The sequence below is a fragment of the Macaca thibetana genome, chromosome 5 (genome assembly GCF_024542745.1).
Source record: "Macaca thibetana thibetana isolate TM-01 chromosome 5, ASM2454274v1, whole genome shotgun sequence".
Lineage (NCBI taxonomy): Eukaryota > Metazoa > Chordata > Mammalia > Primates > Cercopithecidae > Macaca > Macaca thibetana.
Window position 1 is genome coordinate 13,872,963 of NC_065582.1, and position 15,797 is coordinate 13,888,759.

Below are 15,797 nucleotides of genomic sequence, written 5' to 3' on the forward strand. Positions count from 1 at the left end.
AGACACTTTACCATATACATCTGCACCGTGATCATACACAGTGTCCACACAAGTTCCTTCTCGAGTGTCCCATACTTTTATAGTATAGTCCCAGCTGCCAGATATGAGCAGATACGGAATCTCAGTATTCCACAATAATCCCCTCACAGGTGCAGTGTGTCCACTAAGAATATTGATGCAAGCATCTTGAGTATAATCCCAGATGCGAACGGTACTGAAAACAGAATATTATGGGTGTGATAACATTCAAGTTCTAATGTATCTAGAGTATTAACATATTCTTAATAGAGTGTAATAATTATTGATTAGCTTATCTAGAAGCATTTTATGTCTCAAGATAAAAGGTTCTCTTCATTTCATTTTAATTTAAAAAATAATAATTGTATATATTTGTGTGACATTTTGATATATGCTTACAATGTGGAATAATTAAATCAAGCTAATTATTAACAAATTCATCCCCTCACACACTTTTCTTCATAGTAGATGGAAATGAATATTTAACTAGGCTAGTGTTAGCTTATTTAAACATATTTTCTTTCTTGACTTTTACTCTTCATTTATTACTGGTAGCAAATATATTATTTCACAGTTTTTATGTGAATAAAATTGCTTTGTTAAAATGAAATTTCAAAAACAGATATAACCAAAGTGGAAAATATGACTAATAATACAGATACAATAATTTAAGATATTAAGACTATTTGTAAATTATAAAAGTATAACATGTATGATGATGGGTATTATTTGAAATGTCGCTTCATATTTATGCTTTAATCAATACAGCAAATAATTCCTTCACATTTTTGTCAGTGATATAAGTTACTTGGTCAGTGCAGAATAAATCTTAGATCAAGTTAAAGAATTTAAATATAACTGGATTCGCGAAATTACTTTTATCTATTGATTGCACAAATGTTACTGAAATTAAAATTTAACTTACAATCAATGTAAGACCTCCAACTGCTAATTTTGCTTAGACAAGTCACAATAATTTTTTAGTCAGAGATAAATGCCAAACTGACAACAAAATAGTAGTACTTCAAAAGTATTACTATTTTGCACTATATAACATAGGAGATAAATGATATATTCTTATTTCTTAAGGCATATCCCTTTCTGCTTTACATAAAAAGTTTCCTTTTGGCCAGGCACAGGGGCTCATGTCTGTAATCCCAGCACTTTGGAAGGCTGAGGCAGGTGGATCATGAGGTCAAGAGATCAAGACCATCCTGGCCAACATGGTGAAACCCCATCGCTACTAAAAATACAAAAATTAGCTGGGTGTGGTGGTGCACACCTGTAGTCCCAGCTACTAGGAAGTCTGAGGCAGGAGAATCGCTTGAACCCGGGAGGCGGAGGTTGCAGTGAGCTGAGATCGCACCACTGTACTCCAGCCTGGTGACAGAGCAAAACTCTGTCTCAAAAAAAAAAGAGTTTCATTTCTTCTTCGTCCTCTTAAGCTAGTACATGACAATATATCAAAGTATATTATAATCTAAATTTTTTGTTGCTAATTTCTGATATATGTTAACATTTAAATATTTTACATTTGATATACTTTCATAAATAAGAATACATTAAAGGGACTTGTATCAAAACAATTTAATGCTATTGTAGGGGCCACTAGAACAGGCGTCTTTCCTTTTATGACATGTTAGGTAGTTAGGCTTTGAAGCCCCAGTGCATGTTTTTTTGGTCAAATCTAAGAAAGGCTTTTACAGGCCCCACTGCAAATGAGTGTCTGAGGCTTTCCAGGCCGAAGCACAGCATCTGTGAGTTCTGTGATGAGTACAGCAGTATAACTGATTTCCCTACCATTCTGACTTATTTCAAGTCATAACCTAGAGAAATCTCATAATTGTTTCTCTTATTAAATTTGGATTTATGCCAAAAATTCAATAAAAATGCTTAATCATTCAATACTAAATCTGTGGTTCCCAGCTACTCGGTAGGCTGAGGCAGAAGAATCACTTAAACCTGGGAGATGGAGGTTGCAGTGAGCCGAAATCATGCCACTGCATTCCAGCCTGGGTGACAGAGGGAGACTCTGTCTAAATATATATCTATATTTCCACATATAATTTGATCCTATAAATACGTGCATTTCTAGGAAAATATCAGCTTATGATTTTAAGGACTAGAAAATTAGAATCCAAAAATACATACCCATCATCAGAACCACTGCAAAGAATTCCCTCTCTCAGAGGAGACCATTTAACATGAAACACTTTTGCTGTATGCCCACTAAATACTTTCAATGGTTGATCTGAGCTGGTGGCTACGTAATAAACACGAACATTTGTGTCTTCACAGCCAGTGGCTATCATGTCTCTGAAATATCATCAATGGAATATTGACATAGGATAAATATGATATATAACTAATAATTACAGGTATACTGTAGTTCTAATTTCTAAAAGTAGAATTTTTGCTTCCTAGGTGAAGTTAGATTAAAAACTTACCTATGTAAAAAATCATGTATAATCACTCTACTACTCATTTACAGAAACTGCACCAGTATAGAAAGAGTTTCTTTCTGTGCTTTCTTTGAATTGGTTGAATTTTTATTTTATTTATTTCAGGTCAGAGGTCATGGTATTTCTATTTCTGTACGTTCTTTTTCAAGATGACCAGACTCATAATTTTCTGAATTTTTCTCAAACTTTACATTTTGCAACACTTAGTTGTTAAGAAGCATCCCAAATGGTGAGTGATGGCATTTGCTTACTTGCTGGTGGGCAAATTATTATTACACGCCTTAGCCCATTTGTTAGATTGTTTTTGTGGCATGGGTATAAACAGCAATATTCTCACTGAAAGTTTTTTGGAAAAGCTCCCCGCAGACTAGGGTTGTCTCATTGGACAGGGAGTCAGAGTCCAGTTTTCCATTCCTTTTTGATGGCTTCCCTTCTTTAAGATGCTTTAACTGTTTGATACAACTATGGAGTCCCTGGAAATAAAATATGATCTTTTAATGTTCTTTGCTCATTATTCTCACAATAGTGAGAATAAGCTAAGCAACTGCTTGTACCTTCGTGATCAAACTTGGAATTACTGCTAGGAAAGGAATTCTGAGTACTAGGCAGACCTGTGGAAATCACGGACCTGCCAGAATAGTCTACTTGAGGAACATCTACTCTAACCATCACATAAACGGTCTCCACGTGCTAAACATAAAGAAAGGCAGTTACACACTGTGGATCTCAACCATCATCAAAATCCTTTCAAAACTTCAAACTGTTGACTTTGTCACATGGGTTATAAGGCTTATATTACATTATATGGGTTATAAGATTACATCTTCTCAAGGCCCACTGATAAACAAGACAGTTTCTACACTTGGGAAACATATTTTACATATATATATATATATTTACATGTATATATGAGTATAATTTTATATATGTACGTGCATATAAATATAAAGTCTTAGAAATGGCATCATAAACATTTAAAGAATACACATAAAGATTCAAAATTATACAGTCAGAGATAGCTTATAAATAAACTGTTATGTTCAAGGTTCACTTACCTACTAAGATGCTAAGTGGAATATGAATATAGCAATCAAAACATTTTAAAAGGTTTTTAAAATTAAAAATGAAATGTATTAGGTATGCCTGGTAGTAAGCATAATAGTTAAATATAAAGGACTTCCAGTGTCATCTGAAAATAAAGCTTTCTTAAATAACTAAACATATTATATTAATATCTAACTTTTATTTCAACTGGCCAAATGGGTTATTAACTCTATAAAACAGAGAAATAGGAATGTGGAACTGTTCTATTAGTCAGATACAAGGTAATTCTGTTCATTTGCATATTTAACAAGTATTTATTGAATATCTCCTTTTTTCAAGGCATAGTGAGGGTCAGCAACTGAGTGTTTTGCTAATATGCTGTTTAACACAGATAACACAGTTGGCAATCTCATGGGGCTTACATTTCAGAGGGTGAGACAGTCATTATGCAACCAGGCAACAAATAAAATTTAATTTTACTATATTAAGTGCTCCAAAGGCATATTATATGGGAAACTTATTTCATATGGGGTCAAGGAATACTTTTCTGTGGTTTTTGAGCTGAAAGCTGAAGGATGGGTAGCAGTTATCTATGTCCCACCCAGGTAGGGTGTGTGGTGTAGGATGGGAAAAAGAATCCTAGGTAAGGCGGCCAGTATAAGTGAAAGCCTTGGGGCAAAAATCAGATGGCTAGTTCAATAAACTGAAAGCCAGTGTGGTTGGATGCAAGAAGTAAGGGAAAGCAAGCCTGGGAATGAGATTAATAAAACAGGGAAAAGATTAGTCAGGGACCTTCTTGCAGTGCTTGCTAAAAAGTTTTCATTTTATCCTACAGTTAATGGGAAAGTATTGAAAGATTTAAGCAGTAGAATGGTGTGCTCAGCTCTGTGTCTTAAATGTTCATTCTGACTGCAACATGGAGAGGTGAGGGAGAGAGAGAGGAGGTGATGATAAAGGGTGTAAACTGTAGAATTGACTTAGAAGGTTTCTGCAGGACTCAAAAAAACCCAAATGTTATTGGTTTAGTGGCAGGTTGATAGGAAAAATTTATATTTTTTTCTTTTAAATTGAAACAGGGTCTGGCTCTATCACCCAGGCTGCAGTGCAGTGACACAATCATGGCTTACTGCAGCCTCGACCTCCGGGACTCAACCCATCCTCCCACCTCAGTCTCCCGAGGAGCTGTGACTACAAGTGTGCCCCACCAGTCTGACTAATTTTTTCATTTTTTTTTTTTAAGAGATGAAGTCTCACTATGTTGCCCAGGCTGGTATTGAACTCCTGAGCTCCAGTGACGCTCTGGCCTCAGCTTCTGAAGTGCTTAAATTAGAGGTATGAGCCACCATACCCGGCCAAGATGAATATTTAGACAGAGAAAATTACAGGCATTGGTGGCTGATTGAAAATGGAAAGTGAGACATAAAAATGTATAAAAGAAAAGGCTAAGGATTCTGGCTTTAGCAGTTTTTCTTGTTAGCAATATTGGCCACTGAGATAGGAAATACTGAGGATGAGCGGATAGTGAGCTTATTTTACATATAACCTTAACAATGTGTAAGGCCGGGTGTGGTGGCTCACGCCTGTAATCCCAGCACTTTGGGAGGCCGAGGCGGGTGGATCACCTGAGGCTGGGAATTTGAGACCAGCCTGACTAACATGGAGAAACTCCGTCTCTACCAAAAATACAAAATTAGCTGGGCGTTGGTGCCGCATGCCTGAAATCCCAGTTACTCAGGAGGCTGAGGCAGGAGAACTGCTTGAACCCGAGAGGCGGAGGTTGCTGTGAGCCCTGTGAGCCGAGATCGTGCCACTGCACTCCAGTCTGGGCAGCAAGAGCGAAACTCTGTCTCAAAAAAAACCACAAAAAACAGTGTGTTACACATTATTCTGCACTTACTGGAGGAAACACATAGGTCTGTCATTTTGTAAAATGTGTGATTTGACTCGGAACACAAGTATAGTTAGGCTTTAGTACCTTAATCTATATTTCCCACATTTCATATGAAATAACATAAATCACATTGTTTTTGACAATATCTTAAATAACTTTGAATTTTTAGATACATTTTATATCCCATTAAAAGAGGCTTGAAACACAATATTCTAAGAAATGCAATGAGTTAAAGGTCTAATTTTAGTGGAGATTTGACTTGGATGTAATTTTAAATCTAAGCTGATTTTTACATGATAAAAACTCTGCTGTCAAACAAGATCAACCTTTCAAAACCAGGCCCTTAAGTTCCACATCATGGAAAATTACCCAGTGCCAGAGGCATTAGCATCAGGTGGGGGACAATGCAAAGTCACAGTGGAGCACTGGCACCGCACGGATTCCTCAGTGAGATTAAAAAAAGGGCCACATTTCTATGACAGAAGCCATACATGCAATGGACTCATTTCCATTTTTCATTAGTTAGCATTATTTTTTTTCCCTAAGTATTAGAAAGTTTTTTTGAGAGTAAGAAATCAGTATTTGTAAATCATGTAAAAACTTCATGGAATAAAAATAACTAAAACAAATGAGCAATTACAAGGCTGTTTCTCATTTGCCAGGCAAAGGGGATATTGTATAAATAGAGTGATAAATATTACCTTTGGAAATAGCACTAAACTTTACGGTTATTTAAAGTTTCCAAAATGCAGTTATTATTTATTTCAGAAAAAACCACTTACTTATTGTTTTGGCTCCAATCACAACCAAACACCGCAGCCGGATGTTTATATTTGTGTAGCACTTTACCATCAATTGTTCGAATAATACTAGAATTAATTACAACGTGTTAATAGAAAAACAACATTCTAATACATTATTCAAGGAAACAAAGTCAGAATTGTAAATTTCAAATAGAAATATTCCAGGACAGAGATTTTGTCTACAAAGCACAAGGAACATTTGACAGTATTGTGTAAATATTATCAATTACGAGTATATTTGCATCTCTTAATATTAATTATGGTAACCTACAATTAATATAAAGTAATAAATTTTTATTTAAAAAGTATTTTCTTGGCCAGGCACGGTGGCTCATGCCTATAATCCCTGCACTTTGGGTGGTCGAGGCAGGTGGATCACTTGAGGTCAGGAGTTTAAGACCAGCCTGGCCAACATGGTGAAACCCCATCTCTACCAAAAAATACAAAAATGGTGGCCAGGTGTGGTGGTGCACACCTGTGGTCTCAGCTTCCAGGAGGCTGAGGCAGGAGAATCACTTGAACCCAGGAGGTGAAGGCTGCAGTGAGCTGGGATTGCGCCACTGCACTCCAGCCTGAGCGATGGAAAAACAACAAACACCCTTGTTCTTATAGAATTTTTTTAAATTGAGGAAAACATAGTCTAACACATTTTAAAACATAATGATATAACTAACATATATGTTAGATTTTTAGCTTCAAAATGAGGTAGTTCAAAATTTATAGTATTTAAAACAACTATTTATAAAGCTGGTTTTATGTACCATTGCACCAAGACCAAGACATTAAGTTATTACTTTTCATTGCATACTCTCAGTAATATAACTACAATTCAGAGATGATCCCCTACCCTCTGCTATCAGAAAAGGATTCTATGTAATTTAACTGCAAAAATAAAAGCTCTACTACCCTGCTCTATTATTACCACAATGCAAAAGCTATTGATTCCACTAGGAAAAAAGCATGTACTAATTAATGTGCTATGAAGTTTTAGAAGTGTATGGAAAAGACTGTCTTAAATGTTATTAGGCCCACCAACACTTTTGAGGTTACTGGGGAGTGATGGTGACTTATGCTTACAGGTGTTTAGTCATTGAATGTGGTATCTGTCAAACAAATAATGCCCTGAAATACATGGTCAAACTAATTTTGTATCACTTAATCAAAAAACTCACGTCTTTTGTATTTTGGTATCTATCAATTAGCACATAGTTTCTTTCAAGGAAAAAAAAAAATCACTAATATTGTTGTTTCTGAAAATTTTAACTTCCCAGTAAGGATCTTTGGTTTCCATAACTACTGTCTTTTCTACTGAAATTAAAAAGTAAGGAAGAGAAGACTGGAGTGGATTTAGCAAAACCGAACAACTTCTGTATTCTCAAGAACTATGAGTGTCTATACCACGTATCCACCTATCAAAGATGACTTTATCCATAGATAGCTACAGGGGAGGAGCATCTGGTTTTAAAAAGTTTTTTAAACCAGGCATTTTTTGCTTACATACTTTTATTTGGAAACTTACTTATTTCTGGAACTTAAAGAATTAAGAAAGCACATACTTCTAAAACACAGGGTCAGTGAAGTTATTTCCTAACAAAAGACATTTCCCACATGCATGACCTTATTTCTCCTTGCAAAGGCTTTTTATCCCTTTATAAATAACAGCATCTACAAAACTGTAAACAAGTTTCTACAGCACTTTATATCTGCCGAATCACCTGTAAAACTGAAATACTACTGTGACCTCATTGTGATAATTACTAAGAGAAAAGTCCTTAAAGTTTATTTGAGGCAAATAAATGAGTATTTTCATAACAATTCAAGTAGTATTTTCACTGAGAATGCAATGAATGGCTTATTAAACAAATTTTGTGATGTGATGTGATGATAATTACTAAGACTATGTGAAAAGTCCTTAAAGTTTCTTTGAGGCAAAAAAATGAGTATTTTCATAATAATTCAAGTAGTATTTTCATTGAGAAAGCAATGAATGGCTCATTAAACACATTTTAAATACCTTTGCATTGTTATTTATTAATGACACATTACAGTAATATAATATGTGCCTATATGGGTTTAAAAATAATGCTTCTGAGAGTTGGTAGAGCTATACAAATGAAATATCACTGATAAACAATTGGAATGATCAAATGGGAACAGTGTAATTTCCTATCATGTATCATACATAGTACTTACCAGAAACCATCACTGCTGCAGGTTGCTATTCTTTTAGAATCTTTATGACTCCAGGCAATACAGAATATTCCATTTGTTCCATGCTTCAAAAAATGTAAAATACCTATCAATAAGAAATAATTCACCCCTTTTTTTCTCTTATATATTTACTTCTTCTAAGTATTACTTTTCTATTAGGAATGTGCTTTAGATGACACTAACAGAGGCATTACTGTCAAGAGCAGAAACCTGAACATATACTTTAAAAATGTCTAAAGCTGTCACAATTGAAAAGTTTTAAGATATCAGTCTGTTGTTTTGAGACATAAATCAGGTGGCTCCATTTCCTTTTGTTGGATACAAGGTAAAGAGTCAAAATATCCTTCTTAAGTGATCTGTAGATTTAAGCTCTGCTTAATGCTTTTTCCCATGAATACCAGTATGGTGATGAAAACAGTTATCTGTCTGGTTCCAAACACAGCGCTACTTCAACCTCAGTATAAGACATGTTGTAAGCAGTTATTATTGGTTGTTTCTCTAAGTTCCAAAGTTGTTCCATTTTATAAAGAAATCAGAATAGATTTAACATTATTCCTATAATAAATCACTTTATATTTGCTTGATTTTCTGCTTTCTAGGATTGAGGAAGGGCCAGGGGATATAGTTATAGCTGGAATTATAAGAATTTTTAAAACTAGAAGGAATATATTACACATGAGAGTGTCATTCATCAACTATGTGATCGGTAAATAAAAGTTGTAATCAACCCATTTCTAAATTTTAATTAAAACATTTCTACTTTATATAGTACTTAAATTGTGGCTTCCATTAAGGGGAAACTAAGGTGACTTTTTATCTTGCATCTTAAGGTTGCTGTGTAAATACAGCTTTAACTTCTTAAAGCAATCTCCAGTTCGCTGGTTGTGCCTCTTTGGGGGATCAAGGAGGGTAGGTTTATGCAGGCAGATTTAAAAATGGGACTAGTCCCTTTATTCATTCATTTTATGAGGTGGAGGCCTTCTGTCAGCTTCATTTATTCCCATGAAAATTGCATTTATGACTCTCTACTATCCCGTAATTCTTTTCGTGGAACACGTGTAGCTTAGTTAATTAAAGCTGGCATTGTTAATTTTTCCCTTATTCATGACATAGGATTTAAGCAATTTCAATAGTGGTCTTAACTATGCTAGTGAATGCTGGGAAAGACATAAAGAAATAAAAGACATGTCCTTGATACTAAATGCTGGGTTTCCAGAATCAGGCTGGAAGTGTTTAGGTATTAGTGGGCAGGTATGTGAGATTCCAAGTTGCCAAGATGCCATAAGAAAAAATCAACAGATCTAATAAGTAAAGATACACAATTTTTGAATCTAGGCTATAAGTTTCATTTTTAGGCTCATCTCTTCTTATAATCCACTATTTATTATGGGATAAATTGTTGTTTTGGTGATGGGAGGGAAGATGGCAGGTTGGGGCATTGCTAAACTGAAAGGGTATTGTGTTGTATGTAGAGAAAGGGAAGGATGTAAGTTTTAGAATCCTTTTCAAAGTTTCCTTTTTTGAGTGCAAAATTGCTCACAGTGGTCCATAAAGTTTTCCTAAAAACTCTGCATTTGCTGCAGTACTACAAGTAGTGGGAAAGCAAGACTATTAAGGAGCATCTTCAAAGGGATAATACTCTTTGTATAGATGTTTTTAAAACCCCAAATATAGAAGCAATTTTCAAAGAAATTATATATTTAATAAGCTTCAACAGTAACCATCTAAAATAAACGAAATTTCAAGACAATCTTAGATCATTTTCCCGATTCATACCTAAGATTTTGTAATTAGATTACATGTATTTTTCAAATATCAATGGAACTCAGTAAAATATAGGATGACAATATAACTCCAAGCCAAAGGAGAAATAAAATCTGTGATGCTACAAATGTAAGTGAGCAGGTTTTAAGGCTCTTCATGGAAAAATAGAATTTGAAAACTGGTAGGAAATCTAAGAAACTATATAATCCACCTTCATCATTTTTTAGGTGAAGAAACAGGTTTAGGGCAATAAAATGATTCCCCTTATGTCGAGAGCTAATTAATAACAGAACCAGGACTATAATTTGCGACTTGCTCTGAGTTTAGTCTTCTTCCTATTATTTAGTATTTGCCTAGATTTTGTGGAAGATGACCCCAAATTCCTTTGACTCTCTAATGCAACTTTAGGTGACTCAGCTACAATTTTCAGAATTCAGTTTAGTATGTGAGCATCCTTTAGGATTTTCTTCTAATTGAGAGAACATACATACCACCTGATTATTAAGTGTTATATTACGAAATAAAAATATTTACAAAATACAAAATGGTATAAAACATTATATTATTCAGTAGCAATAAATAAATCTTACCTCATTAAATCGCTGTATAATTTTGCCCTTTTGAACATTCCAAATAAAAGCACCATTTCGGGAAGTTCCCCCAGCAATACAATTTAAACCACCTTAGGAAACAATTTGTTAGACATTATACTAAATGTCTCCCACAAATGTAATTCTTTTTAAAAAACATAACTTGTGAAAATGTAAGAATTGAGATTTGCAAACTAATTCTTTAATTTTTTTGGAAATTATTAAATGCATAAAATACAGATAAAATAATACAATTAATGTATCCATTATACAGCTTCAACAATTATCAAAATATGGCCAGTCTTGTTCTGTCTATAGCATCTGCTGAAGTTCTTTGGAGTAAATCTCTGACATCATATTATTTCATTCTTAAAACTCTTCAGTACGCATGTCTAAAAGACAGGGACTTCTTCATTGACCAAGACCAGACTCTCATGGAGATTAACAGTAATTCCTCAATATTGTCACATATTCAGTTGTATTCATATTTCCATGATTAGTAGTATTTTAATGGTTATGAAAGTATTTCTACGAACAGATCACATGAAAAATACAGTTTCTCCATAAAAACATAAACAATGCTTTCCGTGTTTAAGAAATAAAAAATATTTGTGAAAATAAAACTACTGCTAAGTGAACGGTCAAGGACTTAAATAAGTGCCTTTTGCAAGTCAGTGAAAGAAGAGGTTTTCTCCCTCAGAAGAAAGCAGCGGCTGTCATCTGCTATCTAGGGATAAAAATACGGAGAAACTACTTTCTGATAAACGATTATACACACTAAAATGTTCTCATCATATTTCCAACATTTTTATTCTGCTCTCCTTTTGGGGTTCTTAAATTATTGGGGATATGTTTCAAAATTTATTTGCTTTTGTTTTCTTTTCGTCTTCTATCTACACTAAGATACAGAGGAAATTATGTAATTATCTATATCCTACTCTATTTCCATCCTTGTCAACCCTTGTGTATCCTTTAAATATCATCCCCACTTACCTCAAAGTCATGATTCACCAGTAATCACATAACAGAAAATGACAGAATTTCCATTTTCTAACATTTTTACTTTCTTGCTGCAAATTCTCAATGTAGAGAGCGAAAGAATGCTATAAGTCAGATTAGATCTTCTGTGTTATGATTTGAAACAATAGTTTTTACAGTCACAAGTTTTATTTATGTTTTATGTTTCAGATAAATACTTTTGTAGGATGAAGAGTATTCAGCTAATAAGAGCTCTAGTGCAAGGTGACTGCACTGGCTGGTGCAATTCCTATATTGCTAGCTAAGGTAACCCACTGTGGAGGTGCATACTGCAATAATCAAGATAACAGGCTCAGTTATGTTCTGCTTAAAGGACAAACATTGTCATTAAGAGTTGTAAGTAAAACCTTTTTCTATAACTCTCCTCATTGTAGGAGATGAAGGATACACAAAGCAGTGGTCCTTAACCTTTTTTGTATCATGAAACTCTGACAATCTGAGTACTATGATACTCTTTGACAGATATAGGCATATATACACATATACTAAAAATTATTCATAAATTTCTAAGAGATTCCCAAACTCTCTGATGAAATATAAAACCCTTGGAGGCCCACATATTGAAAGTTAAGAATCCCTGCGTATGAAGAAATAATTTTAAAAATAAGGATGAGCTATATCCACATTGCATATAGTTACTGAATTAATATATTACTATTAGGCCAAATAAGTAAACCATTATATATACTTTAAAAGTGAAAAATTTATTTAGGTGTGTGAAATTATTTGCTATGGGAAAATAATGTTTTGGGAGACAATGTCAGAGGTTTCATAGGCCATCTCTCCTCTATATGTACAGCAAGGTAGAAGGTGGCATCTAAGATCAGAGATAAGATCTTATTATGGCATACAAGTTCTTCAGTATTTCAAAGGTGAACTTAATATAGAATTACACAGTTACAAGTGAACTTACTTGATATATGACCATAAACAGGATTTACATTAAAATTTTCCAGAAAACTTCTATCATGTAAATTGTATTATACTTTTAAAGGCGTAGCCATAGAAATACAACTAATATTAGATGGGTGAAGATAATCCTGATTTACTGTGGTTTTTCTGTATGACTTGTTATATAGAGGACACCAGGAATCAAAGTGCCTCTGAAGATAGACTCTTCTTAAACCTCGCAAAAAGAGAATCAACAAATACGTTCACACTAATTTGCTCTACATTCATTTAGAACAAGATGAGATCAAGAGGAAGAAAGTAACTCAGATGAATATAAAACTTTAAAAAGCCATTTCATTGCACTCCCAATTTCAATAAAATATCTCTTACCTGGAGCCCAAGAAAGGGAATAAATAACACCTTCATTACCCGGGGATGTGTACACTGCTGTTAATGTATTTATATCCCAGACTTTTATAGTGCCATCAAAGGAAGCTGTTGCTAAAAGATTAGGATCATCAGGCTTGAATTTGCAGTCAAAGATAGTTTCCACATGTCCCTAGGAATATGGCATAAAGACTCATAATTATTGAGAAAACTTCACATTACTAATAGACAAACCACAATGTATACTCAAATCGACACATGTAGTATGGTTTTCCAAATATTAATGCAAAAATACTTAGGCAAGAAAAACAACAGAAAACTGGAATCACTATGGTGATTGAATTTTCTCTGTGCCATGACTGTATTATTTTGTACAGACCTAGATTTTAGTCAACCACGGTTCCTCAAATCAGCAACTAAACTCAAAGATGTTCAGAAGTCTCACTTTTCAATTTCAATTCAGTGCAAAAGGTATTTTCTATTTTTATTAAACTTACAGAATGCTATGCTAGAAATCTATAAAGCAATTAACTTAATAGTTACCATATGTCATCTGGCACTATAATAGAAGACCAAGATGAAACTCAAACTAAAAGTCATTTAATGCAAATATTCCTTTTTTATACGAATGCTCCAAAAGCACCTCATAATTTTAGCAGAAACAAAAGAATCAGGCATAAGCCCAATTTTTAATGAGCCTTGTCCCAAAATTTTCTAAGTCTTTTCTTTGGAACCTGAATACTTGTTCCCATTACACAATGATTTGGATCCCAAACACCCACAAGACTATAAAGTGGTATATGCAGATGCACGTAAACATATACCAGTAAAGTAGTGCTTAACTACTGTGGGCCTTTGGGAAAATCCATTAAGAGACCAACATAAATAGCTGGAATTACAACTATTCTAATGCTGGGGAATGGGAATAGAAATTTCTTCTTTAAGCAAACGAAACTAACATTTGAGATTTAGAGACGGAGTTGAAGTACAAAGACAGGGTTTGCTAGTCCTCAACTAATAGAATAAGGGTAGAGAAGAAAGTTCTTAAAACTCTGTACTTCCATTAATACCACAAATCACAACCGTTAGGAAACTACAAAAGTACTGTAAAGTTTCTCCTTCAGGTGGGGGTAAAGGAAAGAAAAATCTCAAGGGTTAGCAAGAAGGAAAAATGTTGTTAGAGTCACTGGTTCACCTGGCTGAAGCTGTTCCACGTGGTCATTTCCAATGTTAGGAACATAATCAAGGCAGGGACTTACATGCAGTTTTAAATGTTATTTCACTGCTAAGCCTTAAATTTTTATTTTCTGAAATATGAAAATTCACATAGCAAGAACGAAATTGTAAATGTTTCTTCCGTGTTTTCTTCTTACCAAGAGGAAGGTGGGTAAGAAGAGGAAAATGTTGTGGCATTTTTCTTAATTTTAATGAAGCAAATATTCACATGGAAGTACACCTTTTGGAATGTTTAATAATAAGATTTTTAAAATTATGTAAGATTTTAAAAAATATTAATAATATATTTCTTATCCTATGTAATCTGGAATCTTTGGAGATGCTTTATACATACAGCAGTTCAGAGTTGTTTCTTCTGGTGACACTTTGAGGAATTTCACATTTGGGTCTATGTTAAGAACATTGAAACTATAAGGAAAAAATGACTGCCTCCTGACTGGCACACAATTTAAAGTCAGAAAAGCAACTGAGATAATTTATAATCAAGCAGCTTTAGTATTCAGCATTTATTAGAATTATAAATTAACAGATTTTAAGTAAAATATACTTTAATATGAAGTGTCATAGAAAATTTATTGAATTTAGATTGCATGACTTCTCTTCTGCTTATATAACTTTTTATAGATTTAAGTGTATTCTTACGTTTCTTTCCCTTCCCTTTCATAAATTTTTTTGAAAATAAATGGTAATTTGAAGTACACAAAAAGTTTACCACACTAGGAAACAGTTTATATAAAAAGAAAAGTTAAAGTGAAAAGAAAATTATATCATCCTCAAATGAATATTTAAAAAATGAAAATTTAAAAATAATTAAGCTACAGATTATTTTAAAAATATTTTTCCTATAAATCAATTTTTCATTTGAGGATAAAATTAAATGAGAAGTCTTGAAAAGATACAATATTACTGATTCTTTCTCTCCCTTCAGTTATAAGGACAATTACAGTTCTAGATTCTTTTTCTAAGATCAAAAGAAGATAATTAGCATTTAAAAGTTTCTTAAATGTCCAGATTAGTCTAATTCAAACCAGTGGAAAAAGACAGGGGCATTTTTAGAAACTCTAAAGAAGGGAAAATTAAAGACGATGGTTTTTGACAAATATTAATTATAACACAATATGTATCATTGCATGTCTTCATTCATTCAACAAAATTTAATAGTCTTGCTGTGTGGCAGATACTATATTAGGTAGTGGGGCTGTACCACAGAACACAACCAGACAAAAATGTGGGATCTCGAGAAGGTTGTATTTTATCTTATATAGGGGCTTAATTATCATAAAAACAGAATTCATAGAATCACTTAAGTATTATATCGATTCAACAATAGAAACAAATCTTAGAAAACATAATCCAACCTTACTCAATTAACGAATGGGAACAATAAGGCTTTGAGTAACTGGCAGAGATCAACTTGTCTTTTCTCTTGAAAGGACATTCTATTCTCATTTTGCTTCCAAAA

At 33.7% G+C, this 15,797-nt stretch overlaps 1 protein-coding gene across 5 annotated transcripts in view; it reads right to left on the minus strand.

Annotated features, from left to right (window-relative positions):
• Nucleotides 1-15,797, minus strand: part of WDR17 (WD repeat domain 17) — a 125,701-nt gene that overhangs the window by 34,831 nt on the left and 75,073 nt on the right. For all 5 annotated transcript variants that reach the window (XM_050792554.1, XM_050792556.1, XM_050792555.1 and 2 more), the window contains 6 exons: nucleotides 13,103-13,271; nucleotides 10,784-10,875; nucleotides 8,412-8,494; nucleotides 6,198-6,284; nucleotides 2,170-2,334; nucleotides 12-214 (listed from right to left, as the gene is read on the minus strand). In XM_050792554.1, the coding sequence (XP_050648511.1) occupies nucleotides 12-214; nucleotides 2,170-2,334; nucleotides 6,198-6,284; nucleotides 8,412-8,494; nucleotides 10,784-10,875; nucleotides 13,103-13,271 (799 nt within the window). The remainder of the gene's footprint in view (nucleotides 1-11; nucleotides 215-2,169; nucleotides 2,335-6,197; nucleotides 6,285-8,411; nucleotides 8,495-10,783; nucleotides 10,876-13,102; nucleotides 13,272-15,797) is intronic.